The following is a 23,861-nucleotide window of genomic DNA, read 5'->3' as shown; positions in this document are numbered from 1 at the left end:
ACAGCTGGCAATCACACACCGCAGTATATACACACACACACACACACACACACACACACATACACATACACAAAAAAGACCTTTAAACACTTTTAAGATACTCTTTTTGTAAATATGATTATTAGAGGTAGATTCTCAGGGTAAAAAAAAAAATCTGATATTTAATTTAGTTGCTGGTAAGTAGTCTTTAAGTTGTCTGCTTTTTGTTTTGGAATTGCAATTCATGTTTCCTTCCAGAAAAAAAAAATCTAATAATTTGGAACATAAAGATGTGAGAATATGGCCTAATGTAGCTTTTGACAGTGACATGTAAATGCAAACTGACTGACCTTTTCTTAACCACTTGTAACCTGCAAATAAAACAAATGGTATTGGTTTCCACATCATAAATATTAAACCCCCTTTTTGATTTTACATCTCTAAACTCTTTGAAAATCCTAACTGATAGTTTTTGTCATTGCAGGGCCATTACGGTTTGTCATCATACACAAAGGATGCATTTACTACTTCAAGACAAGCACCTCTGCCTCTCCACAGGGGGCGTTTTCTTTAAATGGGTACAACAGGTCAGTTGGGTGAATATTAAGTTGTCCTGGGAATTACAAGGATTTCCCAAGTTTAAATATATATATATATATATATATATATATATATATATATATATATATAAAAGATCTGATGTAGTATTTTGCAATAGAGAAACAAAACAGGAAACATCACCAAATTACTTTGAAAATGAAAGGACAATGAAATACAGTACTTTGTGTTTTTCTAGTTCAGCAGTTTATATAAACCTTAAGTTCTTGCTTTAGAGGGCCCTTTTACATTTGGTTCGCTGAACTGAGGTTCTTTGTTTTGGCTCTGCAAGCTTGGAAGTGAACTACAGCATTTTAGGTTGATTTGGTGTTTATACACAAACCTGTATATCACAACCCTATGTTAACTTTATATCAGGTACTCGATCTTTACAAAGTTTAATAACGTTCCCCCATGTTTTAGCAAAAGCACTTAAATTGACAGTATCTCAGTTATGCTATTTAAATAAATCAGAAAGTCCCAACATAATGGTCTGCAACTCTACAGTATATTATTTTAATACATTGTCACACTATGATAAACAAAAGTGTTAATTAGTGCTGCTAGAATTCATTGGGCTAGCAATCTTTATTTTATATAGCACTGTGGCGGAGTGTCCCGCCCCTATATTTACATGTGCACCGTTTATTATTAATTGTATTATTGTTTGGGGCGCGGATAAAAGCGGCGCGTATTTGTTATTGTTTTTATATTTTAAAAATCTCGTGAGGATGCGTGGCTGATCAGCTACTGATTTATTTAACTAGCTGTCAGTCACGCACCCTTACTAAACTCGTGCAGACTGTGGACGGGGAGTGGAGAGAGCGAGGAGAGAGAAACAAAAGATTTAAACAAACAACAAAACACAAAACAAAAAGGTGCGTTGGCCAAACAAATAGAAACAAATAAGCGTGCTGGTTTTAGCACCAGCACGATACTTGGCAGTTGTTTTTTAAATGTAGTTTCTCTCTCCTCACTCTCTCCGCTCCCCGTACTCTCCTCTGTACACTCTCCTCCGCAGCACGGACAGCTGCAGGTTCTTATACTCTGGCCGAGGGGTTAACTAGCTGTTAATTATCTTATTACCCCTCGGCCACAGTCTGCACGAGTTTAGTAAGGATGCGTGACTGACAGCTAGTTAAATAAATCAGTAGCTGATCAACCACGCATCCTCATGAGATTTTTAAAATATAAAAACAATAACAAATACGCAGCGCTTTTATCCGTGCCGCAAACAATAATACAAATAATAAAAAACATATAAATATAGGGGCGGGACACTCCGCCACAAGCACCTTTCATAGTGGACCATCACAAAACGCTTTAAAAGATAGAGTAAACCATGCATAATACATTAAATACCGGTACAAGGATAGGATGTAAAAATTCTAGAACATTGTGGATGCATATGTAGTATAGAATCGTGAGTATGTGATACAGTTTAAAATAAAAGTGTTTTTATTGTTAAACAGAATGGGCTTTCATGTACTGGTGTCACAGGAAATTGGTAGACCCCAAAAACAATAGCTATTGTCTTTACTGCGCATGTGTGAATTTCTGAAATTATTATTATTATTATTATTAGTTTATTTAGCAGACGCCTTTATCCAAGGCGACTTACAGGGACTAGGGTGTGTGAACTATGCATTAGCTGTAAAGTCACTTACAACTACGTCTCACCCAAAAGACAGAGCACAAGGAGGTTAAGTGACTTGCTCAGGGTCACACAATGAGTCAGTGGCTGAGGTGGGATTTGAACCGGGGACCTCCTGGTTATAAGCCCTTTTCTTTAACTGAAATTAAAGGGAGGGTTCATGTCAGTTGGAATTTCTATAGTTGAATACCGTGTATACCGTGTATATCGTGTATATCGCCGTTTTTGTTTTAAAATGTCAAATATAGCAAATGTTGTCAGAATCTTTATAAAAAGCTACATTTTATGTGAAAAAAATATTTCACTAATGTACGCTACAGATATAAATCACATTGTTTTAATAATAACAGTTTTTATATACCGTAAAATGTATTAATATAATAGACTGTGTTTTTTGTTATTATTATCATTTAATCATAGTGGTTAACTTTACCTTACTATCCTGTTTACAAAGGGTGGTAAGGTAAAGTTACATCTAAACGACGAGAACTGTATATTGTCATTTTTCATGATACAAATATTACAAATAAATGAATAAATGCATTATTTTGTATATGTGACTAATCGTGCATTTACTGTGCGATTTATTTTTATGTGCAATTATGTTAAAATATGTTATCTTTTTATAAAAATTGAACAGAAATTTGTATGACCCCTTCTCAATACAGTGTAGAAAGCTGCAATATAGTCTATAAATCAATATTGAAACCGTATTAAGGGCGACGATAATTTTGCCAGAATTGCGGGAAGAAAATTGACATGAATGCGTGTGGTATTACCCAAAGTGTCACACCCTATTTACTAACTAATTAGAAGCAGAAATACCAGTCAGAAAAATTCTAATTAGCATACAGATTGCCGAATGGCAACAGGTCTGAAGTGGTGCACAGTATTTATTCTATTGACAACAAGTGAAGGAGCTTACTTACTGGTGGCGGCAGGGATAAACAATTAATAATAATATTTTATTATCTACGCGTCCTACAACAATGTGAAGCCTACAACGCATCAGCATGGTTTGTTTTGTACTGTATTGCATATATATGTGTGTGTGTGTGTGTGTGTGTGTGTGTGTGTGTGTGTGTGAAATTGGTTAAAGTGCAGTAAAATCTTTGTATTTTAGCTCCTCAATAATACTTTTACAACTAGTAGTAAAACTATTGTTCGTCATTGTGAACATGTCACAAACTTGACAGTTTGTAAAATTGACTTAAATAAATATTTTGCTGAATTATGTTTCTTAATTACACACTAACAGTGTTGTAAAAACCAGGTTTGCCATGGCCCAGTGGTATTCTGAGGAGATTTTTAAAGCAAAATTTAATGCTTAAAAATTTATAAGGAAGCTACAAACACAAAAAAATAGGGGAAACATTAATTGTTTCTTAGTTTATAGAGAAGCTATGCAAACCTGAAAACACACAGTACAGCCCTACACATGAACCTAAATCTGAAAACACACAGCCCAGCCCTACACATGAGTCTAAATCTGAAAACACACAGCCCACCCCTACACATGAGTCTAAATCTGAAAACACACAGCACAGCCCTACACATGAGCCTAAACCTGAAAACACACAGCACAGCCCTACACATGAGCCTAAATCTGAAAACACACAGCACAGCCCTACACATGAGCCTAAATCTGAAAACACACAGTACAGCCCTACACATGAACCTAAATCTGAAAACACACAGCCCAGCCCTACACATGAGTCTAAATCTGAAAACACACAGCACAGCCCTACACACGAGCCTAAATCTGAAAACACACAGCACAGCCCTACACATGAGTCTAAATCTGAAAACACACAGTACAGCCCTACACACGAGCCTAAATCTGAAAACACACAGCACAGCCCTACACATGAGCCTAAATCTGAAAACACACAGTACAGCCCTACACATGAACCTAAATCTGAAAACACACAGCCCAGCCCTACACATGAGTCTAAATCTGAAAACACACAGCACAGCCCTACACACGAGCCTAAATCTGAAAACACACAGCACAGACCTACACATGAGCCTAAATCTGAAAACGCACAGCACAGCCCTACACATGAGCCTAAATCTGAAAACACACAGCACAGCCCTACACATGAGCCTAGAACATAAGAACATAAGAAAGTTTACAAACGAGAGGAGGCCATTCAGCCCATCTTGCTCGTTTGGTTGTTAGTAGCTTATTGATCCCAGAATCTCATCAAGCAGCTTCTTGAAGGATCCCAGGGTGTCAGCTTCAACAACATTACTAGGGAGTTGGTTGTGTAAAAAAGTGCCTCCTATTTTCTGTTCTGAATGCCCCTTTATCTAATCTCCATTTGTGACCCCTGGTCCTTGTTTCTTTTTTCAGGTCAAAAAAGTTCCCTGGGTCGACATTGTCTATACCTTTTAGCATTTTGAATGCTTGAATCAGATCAGCGCGTAGTCTTCTTTGTTCAAGACTGAATAGATTCAATTCTTTTAGCCTGTCTGCATACAACATGCCTTTTAAACCCGGGATAATTCTGGTTGCTCTTCTTTGCACTCTTTCTAGAGCAGCAATATCCTTTTTGTAATGAGGTGACCAGAACTGAACACAATATTTTAGCTGAGGTCTTACTAATGCATTGTAAAGTTTTAACATTACTTCCCTTGATTTAAATTCAACACTTCTCACAATATATCCGAGCATCTTGTTGGCCTCTTTTATAGCTTCCCCACATTGCCTAGATGAAGACATTTCTGAGTCAACATAAACTCCTAGATCTTTTTCATAGTTCCCTTCTTCAATTTCACTATCTCCCATATGATATTTATAATGCACATTTTTATTGCCCGCATGCAATATTTTACACTTTTCTCTATTAAATTTCATTTGCCATGTGTCTGCCCAGTTCTGAATGCTGTCTAGATAATTTTGAATGACCTTTGCTGCTGCAACAGTGTTTGCCACTCCTCCTATTTTTGTGTCGTCTGCAAATTTAACGAGTTTGCTTACTATACCAGAATCTAAATCATTAATGTAGATTAGGAATATCAGAGGACCTAATACTGATCCCTGTGGTACACCACTGGTTACCTCACTCCATTTTGAGGTTTCTCCTCTAATTAATACTTTCTGTTTTCTACCTGTTAACCACTCCCTAATCCATGTGCCTGCATTTCCTTGAATCCCTACTGCTTTCAGTTTGAGAATTAATCTTTTATGCAGGACTTTGTCAAAAGCTTTCTGGAAATCTAAACCATGTTGTATGCTTTGCAGTTATCCATTTTCAATGTTGCATCCTCAGAAAAGTCAAGTAGGTTAGTTAGACACGATCTCCCTTTCCTAAAACAATGCTGGCTGTCTCCCAGGATATTGTTACCATATAGGTAATTTTCCATTTTGGATCTTATTATAGTTTCCATAAGTTTACATATAATAGAAGTCAGGCTTATTGGTCTGTAGTTACCTACAGACCAATAAACCTGAAAACACACAGCACAGCCCTACACATGAGCCTAAACCTGAAAACACACAGCCCACCCCTACACATGAGCCTAAATCTGAAAACACACAGCACAGCCTTACACATGAGCCTAAATCTGAAAACACACAGCACAGCCCTACACATGAGCCTAAACCTGAAAACACACAGCACAGCCCTACACATGAGCCTAAACCTGAAAACACACAGCACAGCCCTACACATGAGCCTAAACCTGAAAACACACAGCCCACCCCTACACATGAGCTTAAACCGGAAAACACACAGCACAGCCCTACACATGAGTCTAAATCTCGTTTTCAAATCGATGGTAGTTTTTTTTTTAGCACATGTATAAATAATTTACCTGGGCATAAGCAATATTAATAGTTTCTTCCTCAGGTGAATCCCTCGTGGTCTCACTTGCTGTGACAAACATATCCGACATTTGCCTTTGACTCATCATGATATCAATAATATTATATTATTACAGAAATAATAGAATGCAATGTAATTCTTTGTTGTCGATATAATCACTGGACAACCATGAACTGTCAATAAAAACATAATGAATGCCACCGACGGACGCCTTGAGACTCTGAGCGCGAGCAATTAGTAAGCAATAAGGCACGACAGGGTGTGTATACTCTATTATCACCACTCCCCGGGTGCGTTGCAAATCATGAGGCGAAATGGCATGTGTATTGCAAAAACAAAGCAGCCCCATATAAACAGATGTGAAAAGGCAGGCAGACAGACTATATACAGTATGTTATAACTGATTATAAACAATAGCAAAAAATACAATGGCAAAAGTGTATAATAATAGTCTTATTATTCCTAATCATATTCTATAATTGTTAATAGCATGTTTATAGATTGTTTATAATTACTTATAATGGATACCTAAAGTGTTAACCAATTATGTGTGGTATTCAAATGTACTGTATTTCCTGATGTCCATACTCTAAGGCATATTTATCACATGTGTACCTACAGCATTTGTTGCTTGTACTGTGCAATGTACCAGTACATTAGTCAATCCTACATAAATTTTACTGCCCCTACAAAATAGGCGTCAGCTGTGTAGGGGATAGACAAAACCGCATCCAATCTCTAGACATTAGATACGGCCATAACTTCAGACCCCTAATCTGTAATACTAACATTAACTAGGCGTTTTAAAAAAAGCACATTTGAAAAATTGTCAAATTTACCATGCTTGTCTTTTGTCTATAACATGCATTTACCACACAGTTAACACTTTGTTGTGCTTTTAACATGATATAACACCATTAACAGTTAAATGAATAAATGCCAAAATGCAGTGTAATAATTAAAGTACTGTATGCCATAGTTCAAATAAAATGGTTTAGTATGCTGTTAACTCCATTTTATATTGTAAGGCTTTTGTACTACACTAACTCTCTTTGTGGTTTCACAAAAAGCTGGCTGCTTCTAAAACAAGCTCATGTCCCCTTTGATTTGTATTGCACGTTTTTTTAAAGGTCAATGACATATGTGTGGCCCAGCAGCATGTTTGCAGGACTGGATTGCAGCATGAGAAATTAGTTCAGTAGCATTGCTTCTAACTTTTTCAAAACCTCACAGTCAAATATAGTCATTGCATTTACAAGAAATATCTTGTGGTTTGCCAAACATCCAAACATATTGTACAGTCTTTTAGTGGTGCCTTTAATCACAACTTAAAATATTAAATTGAGACATTTGTTCTTGTTTTTTTTATTTCCTGTTTGACAGGGTAATGAGGGCGACAGAAGAGACAACATCAAGTAACGTCTTCCCTTTCAAAATTGTGCACTTCAGCAAAAAGCACAGAACATGGTACTTCTCTGCAGCGTGTGAGGAGGAAAGGAAGGTGAAAACAATCTCTCTGACTCAATTCACATGTTTCAATACACTTGTTGCACCCTGAGCACAAAATAATAAATTAAGGAAACGCATGATTCAGATGTTGTAACAGTTTCATAATGACTGGAGTTTAAAATAATGAAACATTGGGGGAATTTTCCAACTGTTTTGTACATATTGTTGGCAGGCCTCATTTGGTTTCATTTTATTTATAAACTTAAGAAACTCAGTCAACTAGACAAACGTTTCAGCTGTTCATTTTTTTTGTAAATGGCCAATACCAAACAGATATACATATGTGTTAATAAAAGCCACATATGATAATATACAAAGTACTGTATATCGTCAGCAGGGATCCTAGTTTTCCACAATAAAAAAACAAAATTCTCCAATAAAAAAAAAAAAAAAAAAAATCTCAGTTATTCCTCAATTAAAATAAAAGGCTAAAATTGAGTTAGTCTTTCGATGGCTATTGCCAAATTCATTGACCTAATCTTTAGGGGTGATTTTTATTGTTTTCGACATCTTTAAACAGCTTGTTGAGTAGTAAAAACACACTGAAGTAAACTGCAGCTACGTTTCAGCATGAATGTGACGTGAGTGTGTGTCACAAAGACGGCCGGAGTGGGTGGCGTCAGACCAGATGCAGGAAATAAATAAACAGAGAGATGTGGTTTGGTATAAGCTGGGCGCGTGATTGCGCTCAGCATTTAATAATTAAACAGAAAATAAAAGGTTTGAACACAAAACAGGACACGGCACTTGCGCCAAAATAAACAGACATACAAAACGACTAACACTAAACAAACGGTGCACGGACAGACAAACAGACACGGTGAGTACAAACAAAACACCTCTCTTGCACGTTTTTACTTATTTTAACTCTCCTCTCTCTCTCACCCGTTCTCCTCTTCCGAACACCCAACCCCGACTGAGTGAAAATGTGCATCTATATATACTGTTGTGCTGGGATTCAATTACTAATTAATTATTCACTTGAATCCCAGCACGTGAATTAATTCTGTGCAACCCCGTGCTCACATATTACATTTAACCAGCACGTGAAGTGATTTGTGCCCTCCTCGTGCCTAAATACAAATCTACACTTTTTAAATACACGTGAAACACAGACCCGTTTATATCCCGTGTACCAATCTATACACCAACATTAACATACGCACCATACATACAACACATAACACGCCAAATACACACAGGGGCGGGCACTTTGCCACAGTGTGTCATTGAACATGTTTACTAAATTTAAAGCAAAATTGCCTGTATTGATGATTATATATGATAAGCGTATTGATATGGTTATCAGCAACCAAAAAAAGCCTTGCATGATTTTTGAAAATGTAAAACTAAAAATTCTCCGACACCATAGACACCAAGTGTTTTTCCGCGTTATTTCACAGCAAACAGATCCCTAGGATCTATGATCATCAGTTACACCAGAGCTTCTCCAGCCCTGGTCCTGGGGACCCCATGTGTCTTCTGGTTTTCGTTACAGCTGCCAAACTAAACTCTTAATTGAACTAATAATTTGTTTAATTAGACCTTTTGACCTGTTTTCAGCTCGTAAACAGTTGCAGATTTAAAGTTAGCTGTAACATTTTATAAGTAACTTGAACTTTTTAGGAACTGAGAACAATTAAAAAGGTCCAATTAAGCAATGTATTAGTTCAATTAAGGGTCTAGTTAAGTAATTGAGGGCTCAGTTGGAATGAAAACCAGAAGACACAGGGGGCCCCCAGGACCAGGGTTTGGAAGCCCTGAGTTATACCTTAATGAGCAGTGGAAACTTATGTGTTCTATATTTTTTAGCAGTATGAATTTTTTACAAGGTCCCAGACAAATTTAGCCATCGCTTATTGTAAATTACTTTTTTATAATACGAATTAACTAAACACGAATTTCCTGTTAATGCAAATTATTTTGGAGCCCTCCCAGGGAAGAAAAAAATGAATAAAACTAATCAATCTAGTTCAAACAGCTGAGTGTAAAGGATATTGGGCCTCTGTAGTGTATTTTAGTGCTGGGACTACAGATCCTAGATGTACTTTTCATTCTTCTGTAATTGAAATTTGATTTCAGTTTTACTGTAAATTCAATATAAACTGACATCATGCATTTGGCTTAGACACCTTATAATACGAATTACTGTCAATGCATTTTTTTTGCTGGTCCCTTGAAATTCGTATTAACGAGAATTGACTGTATTGTTTATAATGCAATAGTATTATACAATGTAAGTATCACTGAGAACTTACTCTATGAAGTTTAATGTATTTCTTAACCTGGTTAACCATCCTATATATAAACACATTAGAAGAGCACTGTTGCAAAATGTGGTATAAAATACAACATTGTACTCTCTTTTGCAGAAATGGATGTTATGTTTGAGAAAAGAAATTGACTACTACCATGACAAAAGGGATAATCAGGCTCAGCAAAGGTATGGAGACATCTTAAATATTTAATTTAACTTGTGCGCCAATATCCAACTGTAACTGTGTGTTCCCAAGTTCACCTGTTTATAATTAGTTATCTTTACATGTTTATTATATTATTATATATTACAGGTTTATTTTAAACTTGCTGCATAATTTACTGTAGCATATCATAGTAAAATACCAACAAGTTCAGTAAATCATGACAATAAAACAAGCATGGGGAACTTCAAAAGTACTTTGCAATGTTACCATAATAACCGCTTATTAGGGTTATAGTAGAAAGTTGTGCAAGGTTATGTCACAAACAGGATCTTCACTGCTGAAGTCTTGTGAACGTAAGTTATGGCTTTCTGACATGTTTTCAATGAAAAAAAAACCTTAGTTTTTGCTCAATGTTTTCAGCTTTTTAGTGTTAGAAGGCGATTTACCCATACCATGTTTTGGCCGCACACTTCCTATAGCGTGAGGAATGTGTGTGGTATGTGTGTGCTTCGTCACATTCACATGACAATGGAGAGAGAATTTGGAGTTTCTAAATTGCATGGAAACCCTGCATATGCAAGTTAAATGCTGCTCCTGCCTCTTCCTTCCTACCTGTCTGTTGGGACATACAGTAAGCACAGGCTATGCTTACAATGACTTTTGGCACCCAAAATCCCTGAATAATCTCAAAACAGGTCAATCTGTTTATACTGTACATTTTCTATAAATACAAACTACAAATAAAGTATAAAGTCGAAGTAGACACCTTCAGACTGTCGCTGATAAAACCACTGAAATCTCAGCATAAGCCGTGTAGTTCAATCAGCAAAACCTTAGCAGTTATCCTTAAAACCATAAGGATCGTGCCCAACAATCAGCACTCATTTATTTAAACAAATGTTTCACACCTGGAAACTAAATCAATACTACTTAATAAACATGTTTCACATTGGAATCATGGAAGCATAATGTAAAGTACAAGTTGGATACATTGATACAAGTACCATGATTTGCACTTACCTATTCCCAGTGTGTTTATGTTTTGACTGAAATATTTCAAAAGTTGCATATTATTTTGGATGATGGGTTAAATGCAATATAAATTTATATTTGATGTATTGATGTATTAAACATAATTGAGTATTATGTTTTCCAAGGCATGTGAATAGATTTGACATACTCACTTAATTATGCAAATGTGTGATACGTTTTGAAAATGTGCAAAGTGTTTTGGTATTTGAGTTAAATGTTTTAGTAATTGTTTTAGGAGTATAGGTAGTTACAAAAGGTCGGGAACTTGTTCTGGAGGGCAGGTGTCCGTCCTGGTTTTTGTTCCAGCTGTAATTGGTCCAATTAAGTAATTTAGGGTACAGTTGGAATAAAAACCAAGAGGGACACCGGCCCTCCAGGACCAGGACTGGAGACCCCTCCTTTAGTCTTATTTGAAAGAGGGAGACAAATAGCCTCTGTTTGTGTGTATCGTCAGTATACTGGCACCCTCCCCTTGTCCCATGAAACACCAGAGGAAGCCTTGTGCTCTTATAGGAGGGTGTGTGATCCAGTGGTTAAAGAAAAGGGCTTGTAACTAGGAGGTCCCCGGTTCAAATCCTGGCCTGCTCACTGACTCACTGTGTAACACTGAACAAGTCATTTAACCTCCTTGTGCTCCGTCTTTCGGGTGAGATGTTGTTGTAAGTGACTGCAGCTGATGCATAGTTCACGCACCCTAGTCTCTGTAAGTTGCCTTGGATAAATGTCTGCTAAATAAACAAATAATAATATAATATTGAAACAATGGAATTGCAGGTGTTTCCCTGCCACTATGGCTGAGGCCAAATCTAGTGTGCAACTTCCTCTTTCTGTGATGAAACCCAATGAGGTTTAAACGTGAAGTACAGCTAAATATGGCATACAAAAAACAACTGGAATGATTGCCTGAATATACTGTATGTCCTCGGATTACATTTTTTATTATGACGCTGCTATACTTAATAAAAAAAATGTGAATTGAATTATGCTAACTCTGCTAAAATACCCCCCAAAACCATCAGTTATATTTATCACAGTTTTGTTTTGTTACTTTGTTATAGGATAGCCATCCAATAATTAAAATATAAGACTAGGGATAGTAAGATACAGTACTACTAACCTGTACCAACGAACAACCCTTCACTTCTTCTGAAGAAGCCTTTCAATATTATTAATATGTTAACAAAACAAATAAAACATGTTGATTTTGTTTATCCTTTTTTCTTAGTGTTTCAGGTTCTGACTCAGAAAGCTTTTATGGCTCTGTTGAACGGCTTATTGACATCAGATATACCCCTGAGACATCTGACGATGGTGGTAAGAATAACATCCTGAAGATGTGTCTTTTCTGAAAAACAATATTTCATTTTAAATACTTTCCTGTATAATTAAAAAGGCAGTATTGATGGTGGCTCTGAAGGCTGTGTTTCATATAAAGCTGCTGTTTTTTCAGGCCTTAAATTATTTAGAGCAAGGACACATATTAAAGGTAGAATACATAGGATTTACAAAATTAAAAGATGATTGATGTTTGAAAAAGATGGGTTTTTTTTTTCAATACATGGAACTCGCACCGAAGCTCGCATGGAAGCTCATTTTGAAGGCGAGACTAATAATCAGACCTTTAGTCTTACATTAATGATGCAAACAGTCCTTGTGAGGGAACTAACTAGAAGCATATTTTAATGGTCTTTAGCAGAGAAAATATAGCTAAGAACCATGCTGAGCTCCGAATTTTTAAAAATGTTTCAAGGACGTAGTAAAAATGGAAACAAAACAAGAACTGAAAACCAAATAGCATGAATAATACATGGGTAAGAAAATAATTTAATTTTGTACACCCTATACTTATTCTACCTTTACCTTTGTTTACTATCCGATTCTACTGCTCCTGGGTGATTAACGAGACCCCTAGACCTCTGCCTTCTTTTGGCCACCAACCGCCACTGATTAGTACAACGGTGTGTGTCTGTACTGTGTGTATACATTCTGCATACAAATGTAAAGATTTTACATTGTTCTGTTCCTCAAAATTACAAAAATAATAACCTTTAGTCAACTGCATTTATAAATAAATAATAAATAAATAAAATGAATCGCATAAACTTGAATGTCAAACTAATCGCTTGATTCTTTAGACTATGTGGAAGAGGAAGAGGAAGAGGAAGAGGAAGAGAAATATTATTTGAAACCAGACGAATCACGGGAACCAAGTAGGCATTCATGCTAAACAAATCTCTCCATTTTCAAACGCAATACAGAGCATGAACCATAAACACCAGAAGCATGGTATTGTCAGCAATATCCATGTGTACCAAGGCCAGTGAATTAAAATAAATCAGGGGTTGGCCTTAATGCTGATGATTACTTGGAAATGGCATTATACATTGCAGATACTGGCAAGTGTTAAAATGTGTGTGGTCTAAAATAGTTTCTTATAGATTTACCTCAGTTGTTTCAAACTTGCTAAATAACAAACATGCAACTTAAAAAACAAAAATAACACTAACTTTTTGGAAAACTACCTCACCAAATGACTTTATATTTTTTATTTACTGGCACATTTTGATTAGGCATTTGTTTGATCAGTGAATTCTACTTGACCTGCTGTTACATTGAATATGGTTTTCCAGGGAAATACAGAATGAACAGAATTCAATTTATTTTGCATTCTACAATACCGCTATAAAGCAAAATAAATAAATAAATAAAGATACTGAATGCATGTTGTTGTTTAGAGGAATCTTAGACTTGTAATTATCCAAAAGCCCTTTACTGTAGAATGAACTTTATAGAAAGTAATGTTAGCCTATATAACAAAATAAAAATTATGTTATTGATATCTTGTCAACTTTGTATACCTTTTCTTGTTTCAGACATTTTAAATCGACCTGATGCACCTCCTCCTGCCTACCCTCCACCTCCTGTCCCTCTTAAGCCATACCGGCATGAAACACCACCTCAGAAAACCACAGGAATCAGGGCAATGCCCCCAAACCTTCCACCTGCTCCAAAGAAAGGTCTACCACAGACACAATTTCCCAGGAAGGAATCTCCACCATTTCCTGAACACAAAAGAAGTGAATGTGAACTAGCTAAGGAGGCAGCTGTGATTCTCAGCAAAGGCCCTCCTCCACAGTTACCGTTCGCCTCTCATTTGAAGAAGCCAGCCACTGACACAAAAGAGGTGCCTGTCAAAAGCCCCACCCCAAGTAAATTTCCAAAGGCATTGCCAATTTGCAGTGATCTTGAGAAAAAGCTAGCTGTGAGCAACAAACCTTCCCATGCCACCTTGCCACTTCTCAGTAGTATTGAGAAAAAACTTCCTGTGAGCAACAAACCCTCACATGCTACCTTTCCGAAAACAACACCACCACAAAACCCCAACCTGATTGCCAAGTCTCTGCAGTGTGAGAAGCCTGGGATGTACAAGCCCCCACTGTTGCCCAAAACTCTGCCTGCTGGAGTGAAGCCAAAGCCAAAGCCAAAACATCAAGGGCAATCCTTACAGTAAGTGATCTATCGGGTAAATATTGCAATACAATAATTTTAAGGGCATTATAAATATACAGGCAAAGAGTCAATTACCCATCCCAACTTAGCACAATCAAAATAGTGTTATTCAGATTGTTAATGAGGAAAGTGTACTTAACTTCTAAACTTGTCTAGAGTACACCCCAGGATTATTTTCCTTGATATATCTTTTTGTTTCAATAAATATATTTTTTTATCTTTCTCCATAATTTCAATAAATATATGTATTTTTTTTATATCTTGCTCCATAATTTCAATGACTCCTATCTGATAGTCAGCTTGCTATTTTGAGTGTGTTTAATTTTTCCTCTCAATCACAATGGCCCTATTTTGAAGCAAGTGCAAAGGCAAAAGTAATAGTTTGAGAAGATAGAACAATTGTAATGAACTAGCATGAGACAATATTGTGCTGTTAAATTATAGTTATTAAAGTAGTTTGCGGCTAATTTTATATATGTAGCCAAGTGGAAAACATGAGTTACCCTAAGTAAAGATAGTATGTGGTATTGCCTCCTACTGAAAGAGGGGGAACTTCCATTGACGAAACTAAAGGATGTTCGTGTGACCTATACATATATATAGTCTTGTGTTTTAGCATTGGAAGCCATCCCAGGAGCCACCATTGCTCCTTTTGGTTGTGTTCAATAGTAACAGCCAGCAGAGAAAAATCAATGGGGAAAAAAGTGCTTTTGGTGTAATAAATCAGTTCAGACTAGAACAAACAAGACATGGGAGTTTATGTGAATAAAAACAAAGCATCTCTGGTGGCATAATCTAAGGGAACATCCTATCATATCAGAATGGTTTGTAAATATAAACTGAATTTGATATGTGAAAAATATCTGTATCATTATATTGGTACTTTATTGAGAAAATCACAGAATACATCTGTCTGTTACTATTTAACACAAACAAAAGGGTTTAGAAAATAGTTTTTATTTTCAATACAAACAGATTAAAAAGGGAAGGATTAATAAGCATTCAGTTGGTCCAAAGCCACAGATGGTCAAACTGTGTAATCATTCAGTAAGCTAAGTATTCTTAGTCGCTCATGCAGCACAAACAAACTTGATATTCTAATATAAGTAATAAATGTAAAATAAAAATATGTACCAAACAAAAGGTGCAATGGTGGCTCTTGGGATGGTTTCCAATGTTAAAACACAAGACGGACCAGGATGAAAAGCCCATTCAAAATGTCTGCCGACATATGTACTGACAGGTCACAGGGCCTTTCCTTAGTTTCATCAGTGGAAGTTCCACTCTAGTAATATTATACCATATATTTTCTTAGGCTGTCTTATTTTTTCCACTTTTGTGTTTCAAAAAATGAACCTTGTCTGCTGAAACAACTTTTTACAAAGAATGAAAATGGAGCAGCTCTCTGCAAACATACAAGTTTGGATATGAAATGACTATCCAAAGCTTAAACGCCCAGGGCATGGGCAATAATAATAATAATAATAATCTAGTTCTCTCAAGTCTACAGTGCGTTCAATAAGATACAGTGCTTATCGAAATGCTTGTCTTGTGGATTAAGTAGTTTATTTAACTTTTACTCCGGTTGCTCATTTGTGCATTGTTCAGTGAACCCAGGTCTCCAGAGGTGAAATGCAAGTGTTCTAAGTGTGTCTTCTATCACACAACCCTTTTATTTTTTTTTACACATCAGTAGTGTGCGCAATTGTTCTTGATAGACTGAAAATCCAATTTTCTGTCTCTTTCAGGAGATCTTCCCCGGATGGACAAAGTTTCCGTTCTTCAGTGGATGAAGAGCCAGCACATTTGCGAACTAAGTCCCAGTCAAACGATTATGACTCAGACGAAGACTATGAAAAGGTAACCACATATTGTTTGTATTACTTCTAATGCTCTGGGAAATTAATTTAGTAAGAACATTGGTGTTCTCACAAAGTCATGCAAGAGAGATCTTTTCAGTAGCCTTTTTTATCAGCAGGTGAATAGGTCATTTTATGGGTTTTTTTGTATTTTCTTGCAGGTGCAATTACCTAACTCTGTTTTTGTAAGTACAACAGATACCAGTGAGATTGAAAGGTAAATCTATACATATTCTATTCATTTTTAGTAACATTTATCTCTTTACTGTTAAAAGTGCCATATATGCATTGTGCGTATTCCAAACCTTAATACTGAGCCTCAAAGCAGGTAGAACATTTTTTAACATCTTACTGTTGACGTCCAGTGTTGTCACCTCAATAAAAATGAGCAGTGCTCAGAACTCTGACAGCCTCAGAGTGATGTTGGGTACTATTTCTTGACTATTGCTCAAATAAAAAAGAAACATCAACACCTTCAATCTTTGTCCCAGGGATTTTTGACTAATGTACTGTAGTTTATACAGTATATCCCTCAATAGCAGAGATTCTCATTTTCTAAGCTTTTTTTTTTATCTCATTCTGTACTTTTTCATTAGTTTGAAATTGTACACTTTATTATTATTATTATTATTATTATTATTTTATGAATTTGTAGCAATCTACAGTAGCACAAATGTATCTTTGTACTGTGCAGTTTTTGTTTGCTTTAAAATACATTTTAATAAACTTTTTAGAAGCAACATTATTAATTGTGCTGAATATATTTTTGTTTTAGATAAAATGTTAAAAATGTCATTGCAAAACACTCTTTATATTATTATTATTTATTTCTTAGCAGACGCCCTTATCCAGGGCAACTTACAATCGTAAGCAAAAACATTTCAAGCATTACAATACAAGTAATACAATAAGAGCAAGAAATACAATAACTTTTGTTCAAGTAAAGTACAAGTTTGACAAACCACAATTCAATAATACAGCAGGTAATAGTGATAGTTACATCAGGATATGATTAAATAGTGATAGTTACATCAGGATATGATTAAATACAAAGTACTACAGGTTAAAAACTTGGCAGATTACAGTATTCTGAAGTACAGGATTAAATGCAGTAAAATAGGGGCTGATAAGAGCAAAATAAAGCAGGGAGGCCAGCCAGGAGGGAGTTGCAGTAGTCTAGGCGGGAGAGTACCAGGGCCTGGACCAGGAGCTGGGTGGCATAGTTGGTGAGGAAGGGTCGGATTCTTCGGATGTTGCTCAGGAAGAATCGCCAAGTGCGTGCCAGAGTGGAGATGTGCTGGGAATAAGAGAGGCAGGGGTCCAGGGTGACTCCAAGGTTCTTAGCTGAGGAAGAGGGAGAGAGTGTGGTAGATTCCAGAGGAACAGAGATGGAGAGATCAGAGGAGGGGGAGGAGGAGGGAAAGAAAAGGAGGTCAGGCATTATCACACTAACATACAGCTTATTGTCTCATTTAGCAGAGGCATTACACAAAGGGCAGAATAAAAAAAAAACACAGCAAAATTATTAAAACAAAACTGCCCTCTGGTGGTACATTAAGGGATAACAGTCTACTGTATTTCAAGCTTATCTACTACATGAAGTGGCTGACATTTGTTTATGATTATAGGTTATTTAAAGACACTGATCTAAGAGGTAATCCACAGGATGGATTGTACTGTATAAGGAATTCAACAACCAGGACAACAAAGGTACAGTTATGTTAAAAAGTGAGGAGGCAAGGCTCCCCTGTCCTGTGGTAACCTTTTGTTTGGGATGACAGCGTTCCTTATTATGTTAATGCAGTGCAACACACTCCTACATACCTTCTTTTTTGTGCTGCTATCCTTTACAGTTATTGCAGAAGCTTACATTGTTAATATTCAAATTACATTCTGCTTTTTATTTTTATATGTATAATTATTTGCTGTTAAACACACACAGTGCTGTAACAGTGCAAATATGTATTCTGTACTATAAAAAAAGCTGCTGCTGCTCCACACTTAGATAGAGGGCTGATCTTTGTCGATGTCTGTATCCAAGACAAGGAGCAAAAGTGATGACTATTATTTATATGATTTTTTTAATCAAACACTATATTTCAAGTTGTGATATAATACAACCTGTAAGTCAAGTTCTATATCCCTATAACATGCTTCTTCTTCTTCTTCTTCTTCTTCTTCTTCTTCTTCTTCTTCTTCTTCTTCTTCAGGTCTTAGTTGTATGGGATGCAACTACACATAAAACAAGGAACTACAGAATCTTTGAAAAGGTCAGTGTAATATTCAGTTCTCTGGTTTTATTAAAATGCTAAAAATATCTGTAGGCTTTTAAGATCTGCACTATTTATGTTCTTGAATAGGGTGAAATGGCATATCTCTTGTTTTAAGGAAAACTAAATGTACTATGAAGTCCTATCTGTGATATTTTGATGTTTTAGACCTAGGATATGGTCCACTATGAAAACACGTTTGTATATATCTAATAGTGCTTAAAGACTAGAATGCAAATAAGCCAGGGTTTACTATGAATTTAGTTAGTTAGAGTTCCTCTTAGTTAAAAGAGGAAATTCTCAGACACTGTAAAACCTGGAATGACTTATTGTAGCAAGTCTTATTTCACACAAACTGCTGGCAATTCTAATTGAGGCTGACAGAAATTGAAATCAATTTGGTCTGATGCAGATAGAAATGAACAAGACTGCTTTAAAAAAACAAATGCAAACAATAAAACAAACATATTCTTTGCTTTCCCAAATCTTAAAATACAAGGATAACAAAGCACAATATTACACACAGGTCATACAAAAAAAAAAAAAAAAAAATGACAAATGTTAAAAAAAATGTAGAAAACCTAAAATTAATCTGAAGCTAATTGTAAATCCAATCTTTCCCTTATTTAGAACTCCAGGGTCTTTCTAGAAAATGACCTGACATTCCCTTCATTTGAAGGATTGGTTGATCACTACTACAGCCATGTTCTACCCAGCCACGAAACACTCCGTCTTCAGAAACCGTATGGCTGTCCGGTACTGAGGTGATACAGTTTGTGACAATGCTGCAGATCAAAGACGATGTCTAACCAAGCTCTCAGAAGAAGGTTAAATCGATGTCACCCTGGATGCTGACTTTCAGGAGGGAGCAGCTGGGATGTCAACTTGTTTTTTAGTGGAAACTCAGCCAGTAAGCAGTATTTGATAGGGTATGGAAAAGTCTGTTGGCCCCTCTTTCTTGTCATTATCATGACACAGAGTGCCACTAGTTGCTCCTAATAAACAATGTTCTGGTCTGTGTCTCAGGTTTAAAGCATTGTATCTGAATTATGTAAATGATGCTACAACAATGCCGCTATGGTTTATAATGGGGTACTGGTAGTATTCCGATGAAGGAATTATTGTTCCAGCAGAAAGATGACATGTGGGCTGTGCTGAAAACCTGAATATTTCACACCTCCCTTAAGGTTAAATTTGTGACTGATCGAAATGTGATTTTTTTTTTTTGTCTAAAAAGTGTTCCTCCTGTGGGTCCTTCAGTGTGTTTTAGTAATACATGTACTCACTAATATTATGCCAGTTTTTTCAATATTAGAGGTTAGTAAAAAAAATGTATTTACAAACAAATCTACTGACAATTATTTAAACACACCAAGTTCTCATGTTCAGATAATGCTGAACTCTTTGCTTTCTCCAAGCTGAATTGGACATGGTCGGTGTGTTATATTAAACCAAAATGTCAATTAAGTATTATCGGTTGGATTCAAAGACCCTGATTAGCATTTTTCTTGGACTACCTCATTTTACTTTAGGTAAGGTTGTTCAGGATTTGTGCTAAATGGGGTATATGAAGCCAGCCTTATAAAAAAGTTGTGCACACATACATGTCTATAACATTTGCTGTAGACTGGATGTCTGATGTTGTCTAATTTCAGAAGATAAACATAGGCAGGGTTTCCATGCAGTTTAGAAAATCCAGATTCTCTCTCCATTGTCATGAGAATGTGACGTAGCACACACACCACGCACATTCCTCAAGCTATAGTGTACGGCAAAAACGTGGCATGACTTAAAAAGGTGAGTAAATCACCTTCTCACACTAAAAAGCCAAGCAAAATGACCCAAAACTAAGTTTTTTTTTTGCATGGAAACATGTCCGAAAGCCGTAGCTTATGTTCACGAGACTTCAACAGCGAAGATCCCATTTGTGACATGACATCACACAACATCTACTATAACTAAGGGCTGTACCAAGCCATTCTTTATTATCTGAGAGCTGCTGGAAGTAGCCCAGGCAAGCTTCTTTGACCAAATAAGAAAAAAAATAAGCATATAGTACGAGGGGTTAAGAGACCTCTTTATTCTGTATTTTTTTTTTATGTGACACAATTTATTCAATGTTTCAAATTATTGCCATAACACGATAGTGCTTTATACTAGTTTAGTTGTTTTATAAGCAAGGTTATAAAAAAAATGTAGCCATTTGCAATAAAGAAAGAGAGACAGAAAGAGGCCCTTTGAAAAGCACAGAAATATATATTTTCATCCTTTACACTTTGTTTTTGGTCATCAGATAGATGGTTGCTTTCAGCTTAGATTTTCTGTCCCTTAGCAATAAGATGCAATTCATTGTACACTAGCCTTAAATAGCATCTATCATAAGTACCTACTACCAAGGACAAACAAAGTCACGCTTGTACCCCAAAATGTATTAAATTAGCATAGCTGTGACTTGGTGCTAGTGGCCTCCTCTATTACTGCTGCGGGCTACCGACAGCACCAGGCTTGAGCAACCACCTATAGAGTTGAAGTAAAATCTCTTAAACCTAATTCATTGAGCAAGATTTGTTTTAGATGAACGAAAACATGAAAAAAAAATGTTCCATGAACTCGTGTAGACTACCAGTATACTGGATCCCCAATAACAACAACGATACAAAAAAAAAAAAAAAAAATCTATAAGCACATCCTACTGGCCTTGCACTGTCCCTGCGGCATTCAGATATAAGTATTTATTATTATTATTATTATTATTATTATTATTATTATTATTATAAGAATATTATGTAGAGGAAAATCTGGGTGAGTAGGGTAGCCTCTTGTAGATTTACTATCATTACTTTGAATATGTACTGTACTAAAGCTTTTGGTTGGATAATTTTTATATCAATAACCTAAAGTGCTGTATTTTAGCTCTGTTCGTAGACTACCATAAGGATCAGAATTGCCGAAACTACGGTTCTGTAGGAAAACTTGTACATATTATATATTTACGTGTATAATAGGTTAATAATAAATATATATATGCAGTTAAAAAATGTTTAGCAAATAATACATGGATAGTACACAGCACTTTCTTATGGAATGTTGGTATTTTTGGGGCAGGCTGCATTTGCGGTTCTTCAACACGACCTAAAAACTTATTGTAAACCCAGTTTAAGAAAGCTGTAAGATATTGGTCGTCTCGCAAGGCCAAACTGGAACTCATACAGACACATTTAAATATACCCTCTTGTATTTTAATGTTAATTCGGTCATTTGCATTTGGAAGGAGAATTTCTCTCCCTAAAAGAAAACTACATGGAAAAACAAACAACCTGATAAGCACTGTCAAAATAGCGTGAGAAAAAGGTGAGACTTTTCATGGAAACCCTGCCATAGTTGAGCCTAGTCAGTGTTAGGATTGAAGAAAACACCAGTGGTGCTGGTACTGTATTTTATTAGAGGCACGCTCCTTGCCGAGACTCGGAATGGCATTAGGAGGCACTGTACTGGTTTCACAGGTTTCAGCATGGTGGTAATTGGCATTGTACTTTTTTGAGATGTTGTCTTTTGGATCAGACGTGTGCAGTAAAGAATTCAAGACACAATTCTGAAGAAGAATATATTTATTACTATGATTGTACTTGGGAATATGAATCCTAAAACTTAAAGAAGTATCTTGCAGTTACCTTAAAGTAATTGTATCTTACAACATAATTCTATAAATCTTGCCTATTTTAACTTCCATTAGCTACATGTCTCAAATGTGCAGTTTTGAAAGAAACACATGTTTTATGAAATATGATGTGTTGTTACTTTCAAGTTTCAATTTTCTCTGCCTTTTCACAATAAATATACTTCCTGAGTCATTTTACCTCAGCAGTTTCTTCTTGGTCAAAGCATGTTAGTGGCTGAAAGAATGTTGGTCAATAGGAGAAATATCTCATTGTTTATTGACAGGAAAGAAGCCATTGAAGTGGTGGGGAGAATTTCACCCTCCAGGTGAAATGAAAGCATTGATATCAAACAAAGGTTTCTTTAACCAAGTGTAGTACTAGACATCATTATTTAAAATAAAAAAATACCCATTTACAACAACATTTGGTTTATTTAAAAACTGGACATTTGGGACATATCTAGTGAATGTACTTTTATATATCTAAATGTAATTACTGAAATTGTATATTATAATTTATAAATGTATATAGAACGTGTTAATAGGTCTGACTAACGTATGTGTTATTGCCATTAAACTGTTTGATTATTTACAATTGTTGGTATTGTATATACAATTCATTATATTCTTGTAATAAATTATTTGGAATACATTATTGCTTGCCATCTATATTTTAAACACACATTATTCACTGAAACACTGAAGACTCTTAACATCTTAATTAGTTAAAAATGCACTGGCTATTATCAGGGCCGGTGTTCTGAAAATCTGAACCTCCCCTCGAAATGGGCTACCATCACAAACTGCGCAAGTCCACCTCCAGAATTTGAGCCACCATAACAAGGTACAATCATTCATTTCTGCATTTAATGTTCTGACTAAAAGATTGCATCAGCATGTTGACTCTTTGGGAGGGCTTCTTGTGCTCTGCATCACCTGTCAGAAGATCCTGCAGGAACTTTTGAAGATAATCTGGCATAGTGAAGGATTCTTGATCAACATCAGAGGGATGATAAGGCCATGGTGTTTTCATTTATTTTCTTGTCATTGCTCTTAAGTGTGGTGATGTCTGATCAGTGATCTTGTTGATGTTTGTTGACTTGATTTTCCAAATTGCAAGTTTTCTTTTCAAATTCTGGTTTTCTCTGACAACATCCTGCAATATGACAGTATCCAGGTACAGCCAATAATTTCCTTTTGTTGTCTGGGAAGATATGAAGGCTGTTTCCTAGCTCAGATTCCAGTTTTCTACGGACATGCTTCTTGGTTAATTCTTTCAGTCCCTGGACCTCTCTAGACCTGGACAACCTCTTGGTTAGGAATGATAGCAGTTCTAATGTACTGAAACAAGTCGTCATAGGCTTCATTTTCCATTTTTTTGTAGTGAGCATCAGATTGGATGTTCTCTGCATTTTCTTCAGCTTTTGTTTTAACCCCTGTTTAGTTCTTATAGCATGATGCATGCTAATGGGCCTCTGCAGCCACTATGTCCCTTCTAGTAACTGCTAAAATCTTTGCATCGCCATTGCTGACTGCACAT

At 36.0% G+C, this 23,861-nt stretch overlaps 1 protein-coding gene across 3 annotated transcripts in view; it reads left to right on the top strand.

Annotated features, from left to right (window-relative positions):
* sh3bp2 (SH3-domain binding protein 2) overlaps positions 1-20,500 on the top strand; it is a 37,705-nt gene extending 17,205 nt beyond the window's left edge. For all 3 annotated transcript variants that reach the window (XM_058996989.1, XM_058996978.1, XM_058996984.1), the window contains exons 3-13: positions 464-566; positions 7,444-7,561; positions 9,942-10,012; positions 12,250-12,338; positions 13,160-13,234; positions 13,898-14,531; positions 16,283-16,394; positions 16,555-16,610; positions 18,022-18,103; positions 18,604-18,663; positions 19,294-20,500. In XM_058996989.1, coding sequence (XP_058852972.1) covers positions 464-566; positions 7,444-7,561; positions 9,942-10,012; positions 12,250-12,338; positions 13,160-13,234; positions 13,898-14,531; positions 16,283-16,394; positions 16,555-16,610; positions 18,022-18,103; positions 18,604-18,663; positions 19,294-19,431 — 1,538 coding nt within the window. In that variant the 3' untranslated portion in view covers positions 19,432-20,500. The remainder of the gene's footprint in view (positions 1-463; positions 567-7,443; positions 7,562-9,941; positions 10,013-12,249; positions 12,339-13,159; positions 13,235-13,897; positions 14,532-16,282; positions 16,395-16,554; positions 16,611-18,021; positions 18,104-18,603; positions 18,664-19,293) is intronic.
* Positions 20,501-23,861: the final 3,361 nt, after the last annotated feature.

Source organism: Acipenser ruthenus, chromosome 2, assembly GCF_902713425.1.
Source record: "Acipenser ruthenus chromosome 2, fAciRut3.2 maternal haplotype, whole genome shotgun sequence".
Lineage (NCBI taxonomy): Eukaryota > Metazoa > Chordata > Actinopteri > Acipenseriformes > Acipenseridae > Acipenser > Acipenser ruthenus.
This window is presented reverse-complemented; position numbering and strand designations above follow the sequence as displayed.